The 25,765-nt window shown below is 35.4% G+C and overlaps 1 protein-coding gene across 3 annotated transcripts in view; it reads right to left on the bottom strand.

Annotated features, from left to right (window-relative positions):
* The window catches only part of ROBO1 (roundabout guidance receptor 1), a 1,175,986-nt gene that overhangs the window by 107,816 nt on the left and 1,042,405 nt on the right, over positions 1-25,765 (bottom strand). For all 3 annotated transcript variants that reach the window (XM_026457249.2, XM_026457251.1, XM_026457257.1), the window contains 3 exons: positions 8,427-8,547; positions 7,939-8,077; positions 5,081-5,208 (listed from right to left, as the gene is read on the bottom strand). In XM_026457249.2, coding sequence (XP_026313034.1) covers positions 5,081-5,208; positions 7,939-8,077; positions 8,427-8,547 — 388 coding nt within the window. The remainder of the gene's footprint in view (positions 1-5,080; positions 5,209-7,938; positions 8,078-8,426; positions 8,548-25,765) is intronic.

Genomic DNA, 25,765 nt, shown 5'->3' with positions numbered 1-25,765 from the left:
GTAACAACACTGATGGTTAACATTTATAGGTAATGAACCTTTGCTTAGTTTAGAAAATGATGTGATGTGAGGTTCAGGTTTGCTGAATTTTCTGGCTAACTAAAAGTTAAGCAGAAACACTTTTCTGTTGTAATTACCCCAAACAGCATTGTTTCACCATTTTGTATTGGTCAGATAATGAACAGTAATTATTCTTCAATAGGTCATTGCTGCTGAGTCTTTGGGTCTCATTCTGGCAATGAGTTTCGACAATGTACCAATATTGGTATACCATAAATACCAATACACAAGTTAAAGGGATCAGGATATTCTTTTTATTGCCTAAATACTTACAGAGCCCTGGAAAAATATATTTTTAGCCCAAACTTCCTAATATCACCAAAATTTTATTACAGTTTGCCTCTTTCCTAAGTCAAATAAAACCTGCATTACTAAGTAATCAATATCTTATTTGATTCAATATTTTAAGTTGACTTTGGCATTCCACTGGCCAGGAACAAGTAATCCCACAAATGTCACTCCAGATGTGATGCAGGTTTTAGTGATGCAACTACTTTCTATTAACAGGGTGCAACCTCATATTTCATCCATGTTTTGGAATGATCATTAAGGAGATAAAGACGTTTTTGAGGATATTTGCTCATGGATAATCTTACTAGTCTCTGTATGAATTGTGAGGAAGCACCATTATTTTACAGGGAGAAACTGAGGTACTGAGAATCTGAAAAATGAGAAAACAGTCACTCTTAGAGATAATGGAATGGAAATTGTGATAAAAAGTGCTTGGCTGAATGTTCTTCCATAACAATAACACTCCAATGCATATGTAATGCCATCTTTTTGATTAATTTTTCTTCCAAAATGGTCATAAATTTCAATAATTTATCTACTTATTTTGCAAAACTTCAATACATATCTAGGTCTAGCTTCACTGGCACTAGCAAAATCCAACACATTTACTATAATAGCCCATAAGGATTTTTATTTTTGTTTTATTTTTAGAGGCAGGGTCTCACTCTGTCAACCAGGTTGGAGTGCAATGATGGGTTCACAGCTCACTGCAACCTCCCACCCTTGGACTCAAGCCGTCCTCCTGCCTCAGCCTCCCAAGTCGCTGGGACTACAGGTGCACGCCAACATGCACGGTTGATTTTAAAGTTACCTTTTGTAGAGATGGAGTCACGAACTCCTGGCCTCAAGCATTCCTTCTGCCTCAACCTTCCAACAAAGGTTTTAAAAAATGAAAATGTCATGCTTTATATTTGAGAAATGTCTTTAATAATGTGTTACATAATAAATTGTCATGACAGTATTAGTACTTCAGATTCTTCATTTGCAATAGAAAAGCCACTTATCTAGAATTATCTAACGCTACTATTTTTCTTACCAGATAATAATTATTGAAATTAAGCAATAAAGCTATCAATAATAACACTTGTAAGTATAATGCTCTTTACTTACAAAACATTTACTGTGTAACAGATAATATGTTAAATATCCTTATACAAAGGTTGGTATTACTCTGTCTATTTTACATATGGGTCAACTGAGTCTCAGGAAATTTATGTAAACTCTTCTAGGTTACATAGCAGTAAATGACAGAATCATGATTCAACTAAATTCTGTCTGATTCCAATGTCCATTCTCTGAGCTATACCATTGTCTTTAACATAACTACTTCTACCTCTGTAAGTCTCAAATTATAAAGACATTTTTTAAAAGTCTTATATTCTTTCTGTCAGTTCATCAAGTACCTCCTCATTCCTGAGGTTTGTGAAGTTGCTTGTTTAAAAATAAAAAGAAATTTCTGTGCTCCAACCCAGACCTCCTAAATTGGATTTTCTATAGGCCATGCCTGATAATCTGTATAAAATTAACTTCAGGTAAGTTTAAGAAACAGTGTCTAGCCCTAGATTTTACTCTGTTCCCTTTTCACCTCCATTCCTTTTAAAAATACATTTCATTGTGTATATTTAAGGTATACAACATGACATTATGAGATACAGACAGATAGTAAAACAATTACCGTGCCCTTTCAAACACAGGTCATAAGGCAGCATCATTCATAAATGGAAATCTCTTCAAATTTGATCAAATGGAGCATACTGTTGGCACTCAGAATCAAAGCCAGCAGAAGCTGCTTGAGTTTTCCCTAGGATGTCCCTGTGCTATTTCTTTTCTTTTTTTTTTTTTTTGAGACAGAGTTTCGCTCTTATTGCCCAAGCTAGAGTGCAATGGCGCAATCTCAGCTCGCTGCAATCTCCACCTCCCAGGTTCAAGTGATTCTCCTGCCTCAGTCTCCAGAGTAGCTGAGATTACAGCAGCATGCCACCACGCCCAGCTAATTTTTTGTATTTTTAGTTAAAACAGGGTTTTACCATGTTGGCCAGGCTGGTCTCGAACTCCTTACCTCAGGTGATCTGCCTGCCTTGGCCTCCCATAGTGCTGAGATTACAGGTGTGAGCCACAGTGCCCGGCCCCCTGTGCTATTTCTATCAGTCAAGCAGAAGTTTGAAACGCATATTCACATTTCAAATTTTAATAAGAATGTATTAGATAAAGTGCGTACTACATGTCCAGTACCATGAAAGAACCATGATGAGTACACAAGTAGAAAAGTCATGGAAACCCCTAGAGTCAAGAGAGGAATATTTAAAGACATATAATCTAGAAAACAGCAGAATTTGGGATTACAAGAAGACCTTGGCAAAAAAAAAAAAAAAAATCTCAAATCAGGGTTCTTTTTAAGATGCTGGAATTAATTGCATCGGTGCTGGGGGTGAAAATCAAATGGCCACCCTTATGTAAGGTAATTTATTCCCACAACTTCTACCTACATCACAGGGCTTTATTGGCTTAACATCAATGATACAAATTAAATACTCATTGTATGAGGTGGGAGGGAGAGAAAGATTATGTTTAAGCTCATACTGACTGCAACACTGTCTGTTAAAAATGAGCTGTATACAAAACACAGAAAGCTTTTTAACAATACAATTACACTACTGAATTTTTTAACTTTAATTATTTCCTGCTACCAAATGGCTTCAATCCTGATTAGCTTCCTTTGTAGTAACTGGTGTTTTACTACATTCAATCTCAAAAGATGAAAAGAGGCATATCTGCTCAGGTTTCCTTGGAATGTTTTTTTCTTAGTTATCTTTTGGAGTTGGGAATCATGTTACTTTCTTTAACATACTCTGTTTATTATTCTAGCATGTTAAAGATGTTTTAACAGTGATGTTAATAGGCATATTTTATTTTAATATTGAATAATATATCCTTAACTATACACAGATCTTTTAAACATTTATAGAAAACACAACACAGTTGAAATGAGAAATCCTAAATTCCAGTAGTTTCTGGATTTGATCATTTGTGCCAATTTCCACTGAAACCAAGGCTTAGAGAGCAAGATTTCCACATGGAAAACTGAAGGCTGAATGAGTTTTGTAACTGAATTTCAAATTGCAGGAAGAAACTCTATTGTGATTTCACTGTCTACTGCATACACAGCAGACTAGCTGTTAGTTACAAAAGCATCAGGCTACCAAGGTAAAGTACTTGAAAACACAAAGTGAAACGCATTTCACTGACTAACGTAATAAATAGACAGTCAACCTCCTTATCACAATTGCCTAGAGATAGACACATCTTTTCAGTCTTGCATTCATCCTGGCTACTTTCACTCCCTCTGGAGGGCTTTTGAACTTGGATTTGACACCTCTTAAATGTATGCTTTCTGTAAATGTGAAGAGGTTTTCTTTTCTTAGTTTTAGCCTTACTTGGAGCTCAAGTCTAACTTAGATTAAAGAGAAGTAGTCTTGGCCTGAGAAACTCAATGTTTGTTCTTGATCTTTCTTTTTTTCCCTTTTGTTTTTTATGAGACTGAGCTAAAAACCCCAAAGTGGGACATAATGGCTTTAGAGACAGGAAGGAAATATTCTTCGCTCTTTTTTTTCTAGTGTAAAAAGCCCACAAGGCTCTTTTGTACAAAGCCCCCAGTAGAAGTGCTCCCTCAAAAGCCACCTTTTTTCCCTAAATAGTCTTAGAAGAGACAGTGTTCAGAAAATATGACAACATCAAGTGTGGCTAATGTTAGACCCAAAACAAGCTAAATGGTTTATGGCCAGAACTTCCATTTACTATATATACTGTCAAAATAGGAATTTTTTTCCCAACCAATAAAATGTGTTTTTAAAGGTCATTGCCTCTGAAATTCCACGATCAACAACTTGCCACATAAAAAGAAAAAAAAAAAATAGGGGAAAGTTCTCAAATGAGATATAGTGAGAAATAATCAGTATGACATCACAGAGAAAAACAAAATGGGATTATGAGAAGGAAAATCTTCTGGATTATGGATGGAAGAGAGGTGACAGATCCATTTCCTCCTATCAGCTTAAGACGTGACTTTGACTTTCAAAAACCTGGTAGCCATAGAACACGGCATCCAGTTGGGATCATATGATACTAAATAATAAATCTGTATCAAAATTAGCAAAGTACAAGTGCAATTCATTCAATCAGCTGATATTTATTGAGTGTTTGTTATGATGCAAGCACTCTGTGCACAGAAAACAATGGCAAAGTCCCTATTCAATGAATCCTACATTCTAAAGAGTAATAGAATCTTCTTTTTCTGTTACAAATTGTACAGGCCCTTGAAAGTGGATGATCTTGACATAATGAAAGATTTGTTTTCCTCCAAAGACAAAGTTTCCTCCAAGACAGAAATAGCTGTCATTTAATTAAAAGATTAGAAGGGTTCTATGTTTGCAGACCTGGAGTTTAAAGCACACTCTTCACCTCTACTTGACCAAGATAGTTTTTGACCTATCTTGAACATTTAATTCAATTTTGAACATAATTTTGAACATTTAATTCAATTTCCTGTAACACTTACAGAGCTCCCATAGGCAAAACACTATGTGTTCTTTAAATATGTTTGAAATACATTATTTAGAGCAATACCTAAAGTCTATATGTAACACAGCCCCATACATAATATTTTCTTCACTTGTCAGCATTATATTTTGCATGCTCAAACCACCGAACCAAAGACGTCCCCAATGCCTACCTTGAACAGTCAGAGTAGCAGATGCTTCAGCTTTTCCCACCATATTTTCTGCAACACAAGTGTATGAACCCATGTCACCAGCCATCACCTTCCTAATTTTCAAGGTATGATCATCTCGGATTTCATATCTAATGACATAACAAAAGAAAGCACAGTTAAGTGACTTTCTACTTGAAAGATCTCATCATTATACACACAATGCTTCAAAGCACATGCCACATTCTTTTCTGATAATTTAAAACAAAGAGTAAAATGTGGTATTCCTCTAAGTCAGCTGGCAGAAGAAAAGCTTGTTTTCATAATTACGTGGACTAACATATTAAACTACTTTCTAAAAGAACATTTTGGGGTAAAGTTGGCATTTATTTACTTATGTCCTCAAGCTCCTGTGGTCACACTAAAACAAAAAGATAGTGACCGTTAATTAAATTCTTATCATTTGCCAGACTTTAAATGTTTTATAGATTTTATCCTTCTAAGTTTTTATAACAATGGTATGAAATAACTGTTAGGCTCACCTCCATTTTTCAGATGAGGAAAATGAGGTATAGGAGGTAAGGCAACTTGGCCTAGGTCCTCATCTAGTTCGGTAGCAGAGTTGAAATTTGAACCCAGTTTCATTTTCGAGTTCACTTGTCTTGCCTCATCTTCCCTCTCCTTAAATGTTGGGTTTTCCTTGAACTTTCACTTTAGTCCTCTTTTTACTCTACATGATCTCCCTGAGTTGAGTTATCTATTATAGTTTATATATTGATCTACTAAACAAACATTTCCTATCCCTAATTCATCTAAGTTCCAAATTTGGATTTCTAACTAATAATTAGACATCACATTCCATAGGCACCTAATATTTAATGTATTAAATAAAATTTCCATTCTTCCCCTAACATAAACCAACTCCTTTCCTTAACACATTTACGTATCTTCTTTCACCAGCTGTCCATATCTAACAACTCATCCAATTCGTCATTTTAGTCTTGGAAATTTCTCTTTACTGTGGAGCCCTGTCTCCATCTCACCTCCCAGTTCAGACAGTTTACATCGTTGATCCGGACAACCACAAAAATAGTGTCCCTGCCATTAGCCTCTCCCCAGAATAATGTAACACCCATAGTGCTAACAAAATTAACTTTTCCTCTTATTATTTTTTGGACATGGAGTCACACTCTGGCACTCAGGCTGAAGTGTAGTGGTGCGATCTTGGCTCACTCACTGCAACCTCCGCCTCCCAGGCTCAAGCAATTCTCCTGCCTCAGCCTCCCGAGCAGCTGGTATTATAGGCATGTGCCACCACACCTGGCTAATTTTTGTATTTTAGTAGAATGTTTCACCATGTTGACCAGGCTGGTCTCGAACTCCTGACCTCAGATGATCTGCCCACCTCAGCCTCCCAAAGTTCTCGGATTATAGGTGTGTGCCACTGCGCGCGGCCAACAAAATTAATTTTTCTAAAGGGTAAACCTATTTATACTAACACTCTTGGCTCACCAATGTGCATATAATATTAGAAATTCTTTATTACACAAAGCCCTTCTTAGTTTCAACCTGATATCTCATAACATCTCATCATAAATCCTATGCCCTAGCTATGCTAAACTTTATGCCACTCAAAAGATATGACATTCCTTCTCAGCTTGTGTCTATGTTGTGATAACCCATTTCCTGGAATATTCTTCTCTTCTTCCTTATCAGACTGATACATATTTTTCAAGACATTACTTATGTGTCATGTTTCTTTGAGAACTCTCTCTGAAATTCAAATCCCCCCCCTCTGAGCTGGCATAGGTTTACCTCTATGTGACAAAAGAGCTTGTCTATTAGTCCGTTCTCACACTGCTATGAAGAAATACCCGAAACTGGGTAATTTATAAAGGAAAGAGGTTTAATTGACTCACAGTTCCACATGGCTGGGGAGACCTCAGGAAACTTACAATCATGGCGGAAGGCACCTCTTCACAGGGCGACAGGAGAGAGAATGAGTGCCAGCAGGGGAAATGCCAGACACTTATAAAACCATCAGATCTCATGAGAACTCACTCACTATCACAAGAACAGCATGGGGGAAACCACCTCTATGATTCAATCATCTCCAACTGGTTCCACTCTTAACACGTGAATCTCATGATTCAAGGTGAGATTTGGGTGAGGACACAGAGTCAAACCATATCAGCTTGATATTGTTATTCTGTGTCTATCAATACATTTCATTTTGTGAGCTCCTTGAGAGCAGAAACTATGTCTAAACCACTACTGTGATCCCAACACCTAGAGAGAAGGTCAACACATGTTTGCTGAATAAGTGAACATACTGGAGAAGACAGCCCACTGACAATACCTGAAAGCCTTTATTTTATTGGCTCGTTCCCTAAGGCTCCCTGATTCGTGCATCTCTGCTCCTGGCCAATTTAAGGACTTGACAGATATCAAGAAACTCTGACTTCTCCTACCATTCCCTGGTGATATTTTAGCTGAGGAAAAGGAAGTCTGATTTTTAATTGGCTCATGGACACATCCTTAATGCCTGTATCTTTCCTCCCTTTCCTGCCTACTACCATTCCAAAAAATTAGTATTAACTGTCATCTGGCTGAACAGAAGAGAAACCTGTGATATTAAAGAATATCACATTTTACAAGGGTTCCCTGTGCAGCCCAGGGTCGTGAATGCACAGTTCTTCTCTGAAAGCCTCAGAGAAAGCAGGATGGCAACCTCTTGTTCCTAATTATCTCCAGTATTGTATCTGGCCCCTGATAGAGGATTCTAGAATGGACTACTCTAACGGCCTGGATGTAGAGATGATGTGATGAAAAATGTAGAAATGCTGAGTTGATAAATCACATCATGAAACTCTGATGTGTACCTGGATTTGGGCAGCTCTCCATCATCTTTCCTCCATCGTACCGTAGGTACAGGGTCACCTCGGGCCTCACATTTAAATTCTGCACTGTCATCCACAGTTACTGCCAAGTTACTGGGTCTCTTCACAAATGATGGTCTCTCTAAAATTAAAAAGATCCGCCTTAAGGTAAAATTTTAAAATGAACCAGCTGGAAAACACTTTAGGAGCTCAGTAAGAGCATATTTTTAATTTAAAATATTAGTGAGGAAATTATTCCACAGAGTCTGCTCATTCTAGAAGCTTCTCCCTAGGTTTAGTGCTTCCTCCTAGTCCTCCTCCCACATCTTTGGCTATTTTATCTCAGGCTGCTTTTCTGATTTCTTCTCTCATCTTTCTACCTACCCCACAAAAATACTTGGCTTAACAATATTTCTTTCTCCCTTCTATACAGGTACAAAATGATAAGAGATCTATTTTTCAGTAAGAAGATTAAATAAAATTGTACTTACCTAAAACAGTTAGTTCTGCTACTTCACTCTCACGTTCCCCAACCATATTGGTACCAACACAAACATATTTGCCAGCGTCACTTTTACGGGTGTAAGTGATCATGAGTTTTCCTCCTCGTATCTTAAAAAAAGGTTTCACATGAATACTATTAAAATTGCTTCAGCTATGTTTACCTGACGGAGGTCTTCACAAATGAAGACTACTTTCTAAGCATACACATCAAAGCACAATTACATCATACAGCTAATGTGTAGTATTTGCTATTTTTAGGTAGTAACCTTAAAGAGAACTGACTCCAAAGGTACAATATGAAAAAAGCAAAAATGTTTCTCCTTACTTACATTTCATGTAAAGCTATATTCTGTATAGCTAGAAACTTGTTGCCCACTCGGCCAAATTATTTCATATTATTTAGTTAAGTGAAAAACCACAAAAAATTGCGTGAATAATTTGGTTAGCAAGAGGAAAAATAAAATTCTTAATACCCTATGACTATAATTAATATAGAAATATATATTAGCTATAAGTGTTTTCAAAAAAATGTATTCCAGCATTATATGAATTAACTAAAATGTCTCTAATAACTTAATTTGCCAGAGTTGCTTTAAAGGAATGCATCTTCATTGCAAAAACATAGTAGAACCTGTCATTTGCTTAAAAACGTGATGTTGCTGCCACCCAAGCTGGTTTTTGGGGACTTGGGAAGCAGAGAATGAATAAGTCCCAATAAATCATCAGGGACGACACATTTGGGTATACTCCTGAACATACAATTGAATACAAATCAATTTTAAATGTTCTCAGGCATACAGTACAAGAAGTCGACTGAAACCAAACACGAATTAAGATTGGACTATCCTAAATTTAACATGCTTTTGGAGGAGAGTTGAGTTCAATTACCCACGAATCTCTACAATGTCCTGATCTTAGAAAGGTTTCATGAGGGACAATTTCCAGAAGGTTTATTCATAGAGGGTTTTACCTCATAGTTACCAACTAGATAAAGGAAGAAGGAAGAAGGAAGGGAGGCAGGGAGGAAGGGACGGAAGGAGCGGGGGAGGAAGGGAGGGAAACATCCAAGCACATTTTTTTCATAATACACTAAGCAGTTCATTGAAACTACTACTTTGCAAAGGTGAGGTCCCCTCACAGTTTTGAATGCCTACATGGATTTATTTTAATCAAGCCATCCAAACTAGGTATTCTGGCCAAGTCTTTAAATATCAGAGGCAACAAAACATTAACAAAGTTTTTAATTTTTGTGGGCTTAGAACTTGATTTTTTTTCAGTAGCATCATAAACAAATGATCAGCCTGCTCCAGATTACCATCCAGGGATTTTTCTCCGCATCATTCATCTGTCTCTCATACCCAGAACAATGCCTGCACACAGTAGTCGCTCAAAACACTGTTGTTGAATGTAAACTACTATTGTTAGTCTGTTATCCAAGTTAAAATATTTCTATAAGGTTTATAACAGTTATAAGATATATTAAATTGTTTTTTTTTCATACGTACATTTTCAAATAGAGAAATATAAAGAAAATGTCGCACAAAAAAATGCACGTTAGTGTTAGTACTTTTGAACATTCGTCTTTCAATTATGTATGTATACATACACACTCACATACACGCATGCGTATACAGAGATACGCATTTACAGTGAATGTGTGTTTACATATACATATACACATATAAACATATATACATACACATTATTTTCCTAAAGTAGAATCATGTTATATATGCTGTTTTGTAATCTCCACTTTCAACAGTATGAGGCATTTTTATATTTTAAATGTTCAAGAAATTTTACACAGATCCTCAGCATCAATTTCCATGGTTACACACAATTCTAACGTTTGGGTTTACTACATTTTACCTAACTATTCCCCTACTGATAGATATTTAAGATATCAGTGCCAGGTAATATAGATATCTCATTCTTCCCGCTTATGAGCAACACTGAAATCAGCATTCTTTTGTATACACTTTTCTCATATGTGCAGTTATTTCCTTGGGAGGTAGCAAAGTGGGATTCTTAAATGTATACCCAACTTAAGGCTATTGGTTTATATTGCTAATGATCTTATGTTTCATAAAGTCATTTTAATATATCATTTAAATTTCTGCCTTTGTCATAACCCTGCTGTGAGACTGTTTGGGGAAGTGTTAAAATCACCTCACTTTTCACTAAAGGGAACAGAGGCTCAGAAAAGTATAATTCTCCTCCCACAGACCTCTGGTATGCGCACTGTAACAATATGTTTTAATTACACTTCCAAATGTCAGTCCCTGACCTTAGTGTGAACACTGAAGCAGAGGAGCATATGTAATTCCTCATGGGAGCCCCTGTTACAATGCGTTGTAAATAGTAAAAATTTTGTGGGAGGAAATGACTTGTGCAATGTCACACAACAAGTTGGAACAAGGTGAAGACTTTAGGTAAGATATGTGTCTTTGGCTATATGCATTATACAAATGAAAATAAATGCACAGCTCACATCCTTATTATCTTAATGTTTAATAAACTTGAGTTTAAAAAACTTGAGTTCTTGAGGTCCAGAACAATTTGAGTATCATCTTATCAAAATCTTCCCAAGAACCTTTGTAACCTTTCATGCACTGATTTTGGAACACTCACATAAGCATTTCCAAAAACCCTAAGGAAACAAAATTATTACAGGAAAAGAGGAAGATGAAAAATCCAATATCTGAAATGGAAGTTAAGTGAGCTGAGGTGTAGCTAGATGTTTTCTTATTAGTTCTATAACTTTGGATAGCATACCGAGCCTCTTGTTACGCCTCAGAATCTAACCTTGAAATCTCTGGATATTTAGGAGACAAGTTTATTGCTGAAAGAATTATACAATGATACATAAAAGATATATCAAAATAAGAGGAAACAAACACATAATTTAACATTCTCTTTGTTTTAAAAGTGAGTAAGTGTTCAATGTTTTTTATCTACTATAAAATGTAAGGCTTTAAGGACAATTTTAAGACATGCAAATACATAGAAAAATTGCGAGTCAAAGGATAATAACATATAAATAATTTGCAACAGCGTAGATTTATTTCTACAGCTTCAGTATAATATAGTACTAATTTACTTTTATACATCTTAAATACTTGGGAATGTAGAGTTTTAAATCAACTTGCTTATGCACACGTGGGGCACCAATTACCATTATATATGACAGCCCAATGCTATCATATGTTGAAAGAATCCATACAAATGGAGAAGGAGGGGGATTTAGTTAACAAGAGTAATGAGGGGACTGCCAGGAGATCCACAGACATGAAAAAATTCCAATTTCGAGATGAATGGGAGGAAACAATAGCTGAGGTAAACCAAAATTCAAAGAGAGCTATAAAGGCCTAAAGACTTCGTAGTATACACCCTATTACTATAGCTCCAATTGTATATTACACTTGGCTTAATCATGGAAAAAATTGTATCACTAAATCTATCAGATCTATTCCAAGCCCATATCCATGTGTTTGGTATTGAATATAGATAGAAAAACTGTTTCTTTTCCATCAAAATTTATTTTATAGCCATCTTTTACAACTAAATCACATTGGCTGTGTAAACTGAAAGTAACCCACCAGGCATTTGACAAATACTTTCTCTATCCTTTGTAAGTAAACAAAGCTGGAGTTTGTTTACTCTGTCAATTTTTTCTACAAGAAATGTTATTGGATAAATTAAGCATCATAAAAAGCTGTTTTCATTAGTAACATAATATGACTAAAAGCATGTGGTTACACAGTGTTCATACATGTAAAACTTTCATATCAATGCAAAAACATAAAACAAATTCAAGGCCTGAAAAATATTAAATTTTCAAAACACTTTTAATGAGAAAAATGCACTTTTTGTCACAATAGCAGAGATATTAATCATCAGTGACTAAATAAGGTCAACTAAATAGCTCCTTTGTTTATCTACTCAAGGTATTCTTTACCAAAATTACCTAGGTAAAGCCCAAAGACAACCAAATATATACGAAAATGTAACATTTTTAAAAAAGATTACTAAATCCTAGATAAATTTTCAGATACATATACTTAGGAAAGCAAAGTGAGCATGGGCTCTGGAGTCAGACTAATTTTTTTTTTTTTTTTTTTTGAGACGGAGCCTGGCTCTGTGGCCCAGGCTGGAGTGAGCGGGGCCATCTTGGCTCCCTGCAAGCTCCGCCCCCCGGGTTCCCGCCATTCTCCTGCCTCAGCCTCCCGAGGAGCTGGGACCACAGGCGCCGCCACCTCGCCCGGCTAATTTTTTGTATTTTTTTAGTAGAGACGGGGTTTCACCGGGTTAGCCAGGATGGTCTCGATCTCCTGACCTTGTGATCCGCCCGCCTCGGCCTCCCAAAGTGCGAGTCAGACTACTTTTTATTATATATGTGTAACTTTAGCCAAGATATTAGTTCCTCTGTATCTCTGCTTTTCAACTCTAAAATGGAAATCCTATTAATATAGAACTCTAAGGATATTATGAAGATTATGAAATGAACCATATGAAGCCCTTAGAAAATGCCTGCACGTTATTATTATAATTATTTATTACACATATGCAGTTAATTATTTAATATTGTTTTTGATCTGTCTAATAAAAAACAATATTCCTTCCTTAGGCTAAATCCAGTAGCTTTTTATTAAAATTACAATTATAGGTCACATAATAACATTTAGTTAAGGATGAACCTCATATATGATGACGATCCCATAAGATTATAATGGAGCTGAAAAGTTCCTAGTGATGTTGCAGCTGTTGTAAGATCGCTCCCCAACGCATCGCCTTTTCTACGTTTAGATAGATTTAGAGACATGAAAACTTGCCGTTGTGTTGGAATTGCCTACAGTATTCAATGCAGTAGCATACCGTAGAGGTTTGTGGCCTAGGAGGAATTGGCTATATCGTACAGCCTAGGTGTGTAACAGGCCATACGGTGTAGGTTTGTAAGTAAACTCTACCATGGCCACACAACAATCAAATCACCTCACGATGCATTTGTCAGGATGTATCCCTGTCATTAATCAATGCATGACTGTAATTACTAAAGCAACCTCCACTGGTTTCATCAGGAAAATATATATTTGCATTGACACAGCATAAGACTTAGAAACAAGTAAATGGTAGGCTTTATACATCATTATTATCTCATCCAAAGCAGTGGTTCTCAATGGAGTCAATCACCTCCCCTCTGCCAGGAGATATCTGGCAATGTCTGCAGGCATATTTTGTTGTCAGAACTTGGTGTGGGATTGGGGGACGGAAGAGTGTGGGGGTGGGGGGCAGTGCCACTGGTATGTAGTAAGTAGAGGCCAGAAATACACATCAAAGAATTATCTGACTTAAACTGTCAATAATGCAGGGATTGAGAAACTGTGTTCTAAAGACCCAGTTCTGGACTAAATAATTGCTGGATTCAAATGACAAAAGGAAGGAAGAGATACAATTAGATAATACAAATAATACTCATTGTATTTAAGGACAAACTGCTCAGATTTCCCAGATTCGTATAAATACTCTCCTCCATAAATTTCCCACCTCATCAATAAACCAATTTCATCATAAAATACAACATTCTGCTATATACTCACTGACAATAATGGTTAAGGACCCCAAAGTAGATGTTACAAAAAATGAAAAAATAAACAAGCCTCACCAAGCCTGGGAGACACTTACTGCCTCAGGGATGACAGAGATAGAAACTGGCAGAAGTGAAAGAACAAACCACAGAGTAGGGCAAATGAACTTAAAAAACAGAAGAAAAATGACAGCTTTCAATTGCCATAAATTCAAATTAATTTTGGCATTATGTCAATGACTACATTGAAATGGACCTTAAAAGGCCGTAATTCTACTCTCAATGGTCACAAATATGGAATCCATGGTGGGCTGTTCATTTCAATAAACAAAAGAACACAAAAATGACATAGTACTATGACCCTGATTGAATATAACACACTTTCAAGCAGTGCCTCCTAGTAACAATCAACATTTTGGCCGGGTGCAGTGGCCCATGCCTGTAATCCCAGCACTTTGGGAGACCGAGGTGGGTGGATCACCTGAGGTCAACAGTTTGAGACCAGCCTGGCCAACATGGTGAAACTCCATCTCTACTAAAATAATAAATAAATAATTAGCTTGGTGTGGTGGCAGGTGCCTGTAGTCCCAGCTACTCTGGAGGCTGAGGCAGGAGAATCGCTTGAACCTGGGAAGCAGAGGTTGCAGAGAGCCGAGATCGTGCCACTACACTCCAGCCTGGGCGACAGAGTGAGACTCCGTCACACACAGACACAAAAGCAAAAAGAAATCAACATTTTATGTTGAGTCATACAAAAATACTGATTGTGAATTTAGGGTGAGTTTATATATTTTAAACTGTGGTGCCCCTACGTAAGCCAAAAATGAACGTTTTCTCTGTCTACATAGGGAAGAAAAATATGTCTAACACAAACAGAACACTACAAATGTGAAAATAGCACTATTTAAAATAAGCTAAAATATTTCTTGGCAAGTCTCTTCCTGCGGCTGGATTTGACAGTTGAATTGTAAACCTATCAAAAACCAGTTTGTGTAATGAACAGACACAATGTTAAACAGTGAACTGCTGGAGCACTACTTCAATTAACATAATCCGGGTCGTGGAGAAGCAGAACATGTTAAAGTTTCAGACAATGTGCTGGCATTTAGCCTATGTCAAAAATTCAAGGCAGAGGTCTTCCTTCCTCATTACCATATACCTTACCAGCCCACAATAGTAACCACATTAGAAGACCACATTTCCATAAGCTCTAGACAGTGCTTACAGAGGCCCTTAGCTATATACATACTTGATGAAAGCAAAGCAAAACAAAAAAATGTCCCACTGGTCTTGCTCCTTTTTGGGAAAGAGACAGAGGAGAGAGGAGAAGAAGATAAAGAATTTTAAAGTTTAAATATATTTAAACTTTCTACTTTTCTCTGTAATAGTCTCAGGTTTAAAAAAATGTTTTAGAGACATAGAAAAATGTAAAAATTCTTGATGTGTTTAATATACATGACTTTTATACACCAGGAATTTTCCCTGTAAAAAACTAGAAATGATACTTTTCTTAGGGGTAAAGACTTCTCTGAGCAGTAGGAAATCCTGCCTTCATCTCCTTTACTGAATGGTTTACTGAATAATTATAGAGAATAATCAGGTTTAAGATGTAGCTTTTCTACCAAAAGTGAAGAAAACCATTTTATGTCTCTGGTTAGCATGGAAAAACTAGCATCAGTATTCTTATTTCCAGAACACAAGAAAAAACATTTACCTTTGCACACAAAGAAATATACTGCCTTTAAAAAAGTAAATTCAGTAAACTTTTTTTGTTCAGTTCCCTTTTAAAACATAAATTCAGTAAGTTTTTTGATTGGGTTATTCTAGAGTATACAGCTTACCCTGAAATCAGTGCTCACAATCAGAAATAAAGATGAACTTAAAATGAACTCCTTGCGATGTCTTCATTTTCTACCCTAAAGCAAGTCAGATGATTTGCAGTATCTGTTACACAGGAATTTTTTTTTTTTTTTTTCAGACATCACCCCCACAATGTTATCCATACACCTCTAGGTTAACACACTAAACAGACTGGAGCTAATTAACTAGTTTGGCTACACAAATTCTTTTCTGCTTTTAATTACATTAACCTAATGTGACTTGAATTCAACACACCAAAAACAAAACCGCTAATTATATTAAGGGCTTCAAAGATGATTTCAAATTGCTAACCACCAAACTGTCATAGAATTTATCTCATTTCCTTTAATATATTTTACATGCAAAATCTGTGCTTTACTAAAAATACTATTTAAAAATACATCAAAACAATGAATAATAAAATATTGATTTATAATGCTAAAAGAGAAATATGTTTCAACTAACACAGATAAGACACACATAGGTATCATCATACCAATAAGCAATTATGCAGTACTAAATTTTTATAATCTTCAAAAAGATTAAAGGCTTGAAAATATTCATTTACAGTAGTAAGGGCTTGACAAGTGGGATTTACCTGAAGAATGAAGTTGTCTAAAGCACCTGAGTTTAGAAATTATTTTTTCAGAAAAAAACTTGATTCGTTACCACCAACTCGTTTTCACACTATTTTGCAAAGTAAGTGAGATGAGAGGTTTTGAATTACAGTCTAGAGTATCATCCTTAAACAATTCACCACTAACTCTCCTCGTACAGAATATCTCTTCATAGAAATGCTGTCAATTCTGCCTGGATCTTTGACCTATAGAATAGAGAGCAAGCTGTTGTGAACTACAGAAGTGCCTGGCATGGCTTCTTAACAACAATGAGATGCAGGTAACCCAGATGGCCAGTCATAGCCCCCAGACATTCCCCTTGGTGAAATCAGCTGCAGGACAGTTTTAGATGGTCCCTAAGGACTCCTTTCAACAGAAACATATGAAGAAGAGTCACAAGAATAAAGGCTTTTATTTCTCTAAATTTTGGCATCAAATTAACAACAACAACAACAGTTAACAATCCTGAAAAAAATAACTTATCTGAGGAGGGTGCAGAAAATAAGAGGAGGCAAAGTAATACCCATTACTTTCCAATCTGGCTGCAAGAATAATATCAGCCTTTAATGTTACGCAGTTCAGATTAAAGCATTCATATTGTCTAATGCATGCCATCCTATTTGTCAAAAATAATCATGCTTTATTGCATTCTAATTAAGCAAAAGCATTGCTAGTACCATAATTATTTTGTATAAATGATAGACAAAGAATTGGATAATCAATCTCAAAAGTATCCTAGTAACCTAAAAATATATAATCAAGTAAAAAAATTCATAAAATTCAGATATTATACAATATAAAAGAAAATACAGTATTTCTTATTTTATATTTCTTTGTCATATTCCCAGGTAGGTACTGCAAAAAGATTACTTTAAAAAACTATATCTCTTATTAAATAATTTCACGTTTTTATTAACTATGCTTTAATATCATATCCAGATAAATTATATTTCTGAACATACACAATAATAATTTTGCTGTTTGTCTTTAAGACCTAAATTTTAATGTAGTTAGGTATCAGATAAAAATGTAAATTGTTGATAAATCAATTCAAAACCATCACCATAAAAAACATTGATAGAGAGCAACTTATACTTACTGATCTAGTGACCAATACTTCTCTTAAGTGTAAGAACAAATTTCAAGAAATTTGTTTTTATATACTCTATAAAAACATATATTTTATATATTTATTTGTACTAATCTCATAAAATAATTTTAAAATTCTATGCATTTATGACAAAATGATTTTATATTAAATATCAAAGCAAATGTTTTATTTTAGATTAAATAAACAATAAACCTCAGCCAAGTCACGGTTCTTGGTTAGCAAAGTTTATTAAAGATTTTTTGATCTTTATATTTTTTATAAAAGCTATTGATTTTTTATTCATTTTCCCAAAATTTGTTACCTCCCTCTATTCCTATTTTATTCGGGTTCACAGGGACCTAAAAGAGAGAGAAAGGGGAAGGAGGAGGAGAAGGAAAAGGAGGAAGGAGAAATGTATTATTTTAATTACTTCCCACTCAAGTCTCTTGATTAGATATGATCTAGTTTCACGTTGTGCATCCACAGGCTGTCAGGTAAACTTGTGTTGAACTCAAGACCAGTCTAATATGAACTCATAACACAAAATGACAGCACTGTACCCCAAGGTGGACGAAACTAAGGAAAATAGATTGTATACTAATATTTATAAGATTTTGCTTTTTCTTCTAGGCTATAAAATAATTATACCCAGATTAGTCAGCTTTCAATTAAATTGTAAAAAGTACCTAGATTTTACAAATGATTCACTCGTCCATTCTCAAGTGAAGGCTATTTCATCATTTACAGCCTGCTTCAAGTGTAAATAATGTTCCTGGGATTTGCACAAAAAATGTTTTATATAACAAAAGGACACCGGGGCAAGTACACAAACATTGTAAAGAAAATACGAGAATGATAAATTGAAAGCCATCAAATGACCATTCTAAAAATTCCAGGTGACATAAAAAAGGACAGCATTGCATGGGGAAAAGCCACAACTTGTTTCAGGTCTTTCAGCTACTCTCTTAGGAGTGGAATTGAGAGGAAAAATAGGCAATTCGGATCTCTCCATTGGCGTCCCACATTTGCCAGGGCTACATACACACAAGAGAACACGATCCAGTTTCATTTGTTTCCTGGTACACTTCACAATATCATTTGAAAACCAACATGAATTCAGCCAGGAGTTTAAACACTCTTGATCATCAGAGAGAAGCAACAAGAGACTCATGCAGAAAAAGCAATTATCCCAGTGGGAACACGTGGCTCTTTGCACAGCTTGGTGAGCTGCCAGCTGAGAACACAGGCCTGGGAGAGTCCCCGCCTAGGACTCTGGCAGCTGCACTTCCCTGCTATTTCCATTTCTCCTCCTAAACTTCTCATTTCTCCCTCATAGCAATTTATAAATTGGTAGTTGGCTGTTTGCTGCTGCAGAAGCACACCTATGATAATTTGATTATAGACTACCTCAGGAAGAGCTGTACTGCTAATTGCAGGTAAGTGGGAGCCACCCTGCAGAGAGACATAGTTAAAGGAAAGGATGATTTTCTTGGTGAAAGTATAAATTAGTATCTTGCTCTCTATCAAAAGTATATCACCAGAGAACCTTTTTATGATTCCTAATTTTAATAAATAATAGAAAGAAGTAACACAGCCCTCTTTAAACATACCAATTTTGCTTGCTTAAGTGTAGCTCAAAGACAATATGAAGCCTTGGGTTTGGCATTTTTCTGCTGGACACCCATTTTCCTGGGCCAGACAGAGGTACGTAGCCTAAAGCAATCAGTCAGGAAAGCCCCTTCTAATTTATAGTATTAACCCGGAACAGACAACTGCTGAGTGCTGAAGAAATGGAGAGCAGATAAAACAGTGAAGGCTTTTTAGCAGATTCCCCAGGTGTCTGGTTCCCAAGTCATTAAGACTAGAACCCCAAAGTGAATCCTATAAAGGAGGCAATATAAATAGTGGTTTTAGCCTTTGTTAGCTATCTTCTAAAAGTAAGAAAGCTAATTGATTTTTACCTCTATGAAAATTCTAGGTAGATTACATGCTAGCATTCAGCATTAATATGAAAAATTGATTTAGCTTATAGCTATTAAAGTTAATGTATTATTTCCTTCACAGGTCTCACGAAACAGTGTCCTGCTGTTTTAAAGGTAAAAAACAAAGTCTTATGGGCAATTTTCACTTTCCCACAAAACCAGGTTTGGTTTTTATCACCTCATCCAACCATCTGGCTCTAATTCTGAATTTACATACGGTCACTGCTAAGACAGCCTGAAATAAAAATCTACAAGGGAATTATGACTATACTCTAGAAATAAAGATGACAAATGTTCATAGTATTTGAGGGGAGAAAAGCTCATTTTCAAACTCTGCTCTCTGAATGACAAGTACACCAGCTGAAAATACTTTGCCAACAGTAAATCCCTTTTCCTCTCTGTGGGTTCTTACACTTAGCTCTATAGTTTGGTCCAGTGTGAGAAATTTCCCTCACTACCAAATGCTTGCTAAGATAAAGCCTTTTCCAGAGATCACATACAACTTTTTATCCTTGAAATTTACATTGACTTACAGTCTGTAGAAGACACAACCATGGCAAAGTCAAATCAAGGTTGGGTATGAAAGGGATTCCTTGCTACAGACTGACCAGTTTTACTTTATATAAATACATTTTTTATTAGAAAATATAAAACACATTTAATATTACTAATTAAGATTCTATAGAAGAAATATTCCTAAAATAGCTCCAAATTGAAGTAAACACTCATGTACATTCTGTGGTATTTTCATCCCAAAGAGTCAAAGGAGAAAAAGAAGAGCTTGCAAGTGACAAGCTTAATTGATTAATCAGAAGTTAGGGCTCATCAGACCAGGGTAAGAGATTCAATATCCATATGGTCAGTTGCTTCACCCTCCTTTGTTGAACACGAGATTATGCTAGAATGTAGCTCATTCATTTGGCAAATTTGTGCCTCATTTCATATGGAAAACATGTTCAAAACATACATAAATCCCATATCTTCCAACAATACACATGTTAACGTAAATTAAAATATTTCTACACACCTCCTAAGAGGAAGCAAGTAGGCTAACTCTTCAATATGTGGAAGAAAATATGATCTTAGAAAAACAGGTCTGACCTAGCGCTTAAAAAGGAGCTTTCTAGTGGGGGTAAACTTCAAAATTATAAACAGGTACTTTTTGCTATTTCCTGAGAACTAATAATTAACTCATGGACAAATAAGAAATAAAAATAAATTCATCCTGACCATTTCTATTTCGATAGTTATTGGTGAAAACAAAATAACAGAGAAAATGATCTGTGTAAAGGGTATTGTAAAAACTGTTCGGAGGGATATTTATTCGGAACGTTCTTTCTTAGTCATAAATGGTTTCATTTCATAGCCAAGACAAAAGCATGCTGAACAGGAAATGTAATGCAAATGGTATTAATTGTACTAAGGAATATCAGTGTTTTACATGGCTTCTAACCCACATCTAGGTTACACCGTTGGAACTTTGAGCTGAGAAATTAGAACCTTGTCCATCCTAGGTTGCTTCTATAGAAACCTAAGAGTTCCAGCATTTAGGGATGGGAAAGGTCCACTAGAAGGTACATCAGTCAGTGTGAAGATTAAAGAACAAAGTAAAATCAATGAGAAAAGCTTGATCTGACATTTCCTGCTTCTCTTCTGCACAGAATATATGTTCTGTGATGGCAAAAACTTTCTCCTAGTTTTAACATTTAAAAACACAGCACTTACATAGAAAGTACACTATCAGAATTTTTCACAATCTAAGAGATCAGACATACAGAATTCTTATGATTTCAGTCATCTCTTCTGAAAAAAAAATGCCAAATATCTTCAAATTTATGTTAAAAGCACACTATTTTATACTGCACTGTAGAAGACAAATTCAAATTCTGACCACTCCATACTAAAATAACAAATGCATTTAAATTCTCTGGAGTTTCTATAGAAATTTTAAAGAACTTAAGAATTGCAAAAGCCTAACATCTGAAAAAAATTATGTTCTATGTGTAAAATGCCTTTGACAGTTCTTTCTGCAAGTATACAAAAAATGCATCAGTGAATCTGTGGTAAATTTAATAAATGTGCCAGTGTATTTAAGCAACAATCTGTATTATTGCTATTGTTTTAATTAATGAGAACTGTGATATACCAACACCAGCTACGTACAAACATTGTTACATGCATCATTTTTAACGCTGAAAACATTCTCAGAAGGTGTATTTTCCTATATTTTGGATGAGAAAATTAAGGCTCTGCGAATATCAAAAGTTGCTCCAGATCATTTGGAAAGTGCACTGCAGGTCATTCTACAGAGATCCAACATAAAGCTTCTACAGAGGGCTTTCTTTGAGACAGAGAACAACGGCTTACTTTTTTTTTTGCTTCCCACGCCATAAACTACAAATTCACAGTATTTTTTAAATGTATAGATCCTCAAACTGAATGGTTGGAAGAATGAAGAGCTGCTGCTCTCCATGGACCTCCCTGAGCACATTAAATTGAAGTTCCCCCTTCCAGCACACCCCATATTTAAGCCTGACCAATCTGGACATCCAACCTAATGGCCGTTAGTCCATGTAATTGTCAGCAGAAAAAAAAACAATGTGCATGTTTACATTTCATATTTGCATGTGTTGTCTGTAGGACTAATGTAAGGTAAATATCCCACATGCATTTCTTTGCAGAAGAATGGCTCTCCTGTTCCCATGCAAACATGTGCTTATTATTATGAATGTTTAAAGGTTAAACAGGATATACATAAGCTTCCCTAATAAAGATGGGGAAGTGTGGCATGATCTTTTATATGCATGATGCATGGAACAATACAGTGATGTGATATATCGAGGTGAGAGAAGAGTGACACCATGCATGTGAAAAGACTAAGGAATAAGAGATCAGGGATTCCTTAGTAAACTGTACTCTATCTCCTCAAAGAGACAAATTTACATTATTTTCAGCCAGTGTTATACAGATTCAGCTCAACTGCTTTTGAAATGTTCCCGTACACTATGATGCTCTTAAAGGTGACTTAAGCAAAAGCCTGCTTCTAATGCAATAGGCTTTTAAAGCTTTGTGATCACCTCGATTTGTAAGATTTGAGAAGAGTAAACCTGTACCATCTGGTAGTAATTTTGTTAATGCACAACAGACTATTTTACAAGTGTACAATTTATCATATTATCAAATTCTTTGGTCTTAAGGAGATAAAAACGGCAGTGGTCAGATGTTACCAAGAGCTGTTTGGTTAAAGTAACTAACCTTTAAACAAAAGAATTGCAGAATCAGCATTAGATTGAGGAGATACTAGCCTCACCATAAAACTTAGAATTATTCTTTGAGAGAGAATATTTAAATAAAAGTGATAATGTGGACAAGATGAAGAAATAATGCTAATCATCACCAATTATAAATAATGAAAAGGAAATCTCAATCCCCTATAAAGTGATCAGATTAAAAATAATTGAAAACTAAAAGGCTTAAGAAAATTTCTTTGATTTTTGCATTTTGAACCCTGTTTTAAGGAAAGGATATTGTTCACAATATCTTGTAAAATCAAATGCCCTTTTGAATGTACTACTTTTTTTTTTAAAGATTACAATTCACTTTGCTTGATGTCAACAGAAAGAAAAAAATGCAGTCCGTACTATCATAAGCAATCAGAAAGATTATAAGCAATTAGAAAAGTCAACTTTTTAAAAATAGATAATTTACTAAAAAGTATTGATATGTAAATATTTGTCCAAATTAAAGATAAAATGTATAAACAATTCTTTAAGATAAATTCTAAAACTATATTTTAGAGAAATATTTCATCTGATAAATGGAACACTGAGAATTAAATAAATTATTTAAGACATCATCCATGAACCCGCAAAAGATTGGGCCATTAATTTGGCAAACTACTTTAACCTATAATTAAACAAAGTGCTCCCTGACAGTAGCAAAATCCTACTAGTCCTTGGCTATTGGGAGACATTTAATGGCCTGATCAGATATATCAAAGTGCTTGGAAACTGAAGAAACTCCAGCTGCTTGTGTAAGCATATATTTTAAGAAAAAAGTAAGAGAAGAAACAACATTTGCAAGTCTGCTTTCTATGCTGGGGTGGCAACCTAATCCGAAATTTCTATTGCAGGTTTGTTATTTGACCATGTGTGTTCATTTTGTATCATTTTAATATAGTACTTCTGCTTAATATATGGTATTATTTTTAATTATGAGGTACAACTTTCTTTTTGGCTGATTATTCCAATTTCTGAGACACTTTCTGCTTTCTGGAAGGTCTATTCTGACTAATAGATCATGGATGCTAACTAGCAGCATGCAACCATATCAGGTTTCGTCTCAGTGATTTTCAAGAGTTGGCGGAATTCCATGTGGAAGGCAGCATAGGCATACTTGGTGAGGCAGTCCTCTATGTCATGTAATGTTACTTTGACTGAAACTAACGTGTAGGTGGAACTAACTTTTGGAAAAGTATCCAAAACTGTTTTGGGTCTGAGTGTGCTGACTCATGCCCATAATCCCAGCCCTTTAGAAAACCAACCTTGGCAACACAGTGAGACCCCATCTCCACCAAAAAAAAAAAAAAAAAAAAAAAAAAATTAGCTGGATATGGCTGCACATACCTGTAGTCTCAGTTACTCACATGGCTGAAGTGGGAGGATCACCTGAGCCCAGGAGATTGAGGCTGCAGTGAGCCATGTTCACACCACAGCACTCCAGCCTGGGCGACAGAGAGAGATCCTGTCTCAAACAAACAAATAAAACCAAAAGACTTGTTTTTTAGGAAACCTGTTTGGAAAAACAAAAACTCCAGAATCATCTCAGGAGATTTAAGAGAATACTAACAAACAGTATGCAACAGTCAAAGCAGGATAGCATATCAACATTGTATGATATCAAAACTGAGGACTTTAATTCATACGTAAGTTCATTATAGTACTTAGATGAAACTTGAAAATATACAGTATATTGTTTCCCAAAGTCATCAAAGATTATCTGTTGAACTAGAAAATATTTTGTTTGGCAATCTTTGGTGTCCATTGCCTTACTTCTGCATCTAAACATACTTCACCCCTCTATGGTCCTGGAGTCAGTTTACGTAAAGTTAAAAGAACTTTATAAGGAATAACAAGTAGGTGTTTCAAAGGACCTGGACAAAAATGGGCATGTAGATTATACATTATAAAGCCCATAAAGATATATATCTTACATATTGAGACTCATATATTGATGTAAACCTATACATTGACCAAAACAGGATATACTACAGTTTTACAAGTGTTTGGTTTTATGATCCATGAAATATCTAATTCAAAAGGTTTGCTTTAATTTTTCAAGTTAAGCATCTTTCACCTTTCCAAGTTATTAAATTTAGTGTAGAATGAACAGGAACTGAAAATCAAGACAGGAGAACTTAAAATAATGCTTTATAATGAGGCTGCGATCAACAGTCCTCAGAACACTTTTGACTACTGTGGTTTGATTCTCAGAATGATCCTATTAAACAGGCAAACAAGATATCATTGTCTGAATATTTTCAACAATTAAAGGACTTGACTAAGGTTTGGTTGTTAGGACAGTTTCAAAAAACATGCTTTGGACATAACAGACCTTTCCCAAGATGGTCACAGATTAAGCTTAACTTACTATTGAAATTGCTGCAACTTATTTTCTGTTTTGAATGAGATTGTGTGACAACCTCTGATATTCAGTCATTTAAGATCAATTTCTATATGTTCGCAATAATATGCAGAATGTACAAAATATTAATCAAATCAACATAAGGCCATCCCCGTACCTAATGGATAAATAAGCAGGGAAATTTACTAAACCCTATATATTTAAAACACTACTTTCAATGCTGTTAACAAGATAGGAAATACTGAATTTAGAACACAAAACAAATGGAAAAACTATATGAAATAAATCCATGAAAACCCTTTGTTGTTGAGTTTTTTTGTTAAGATATATCATAATCAAATTTGAGTGTCATTTTAGATGGGTTGATCAGGTCTAGTCTGTCATGGGAAAAATCCCAGGAAGAATTCTTATGATGGGAGACTCTACGCTAAGCCATTATGTGACTCAGGGTAAATCAATGGGCTTGGCCTGTTGTCCCTGAAAACAAGGACCTTGCCTATTCACAATCTCTCAACGCTGCTCCATCTCTAAGATTCTATATCAGTGTGTC

Source organism: Piliocolobus tephrosceles, chromosome 2, assembly GCF_002776525.5.
Source record: "Piliocolobus tephrosceles isolate RC106 chromosome 2, ASM277652v3, whole genome shotgun sequence".
Lineage (NCBI taxonomy): Eukaryota > Metazoa > Chordata > Mammalia > Primates > Cercopithecidae > Piliocolobus > Piliocolobus tephrosceles.
This window is presented reverse-complemented; position numbering and strand designations above follow the sequence as displayed.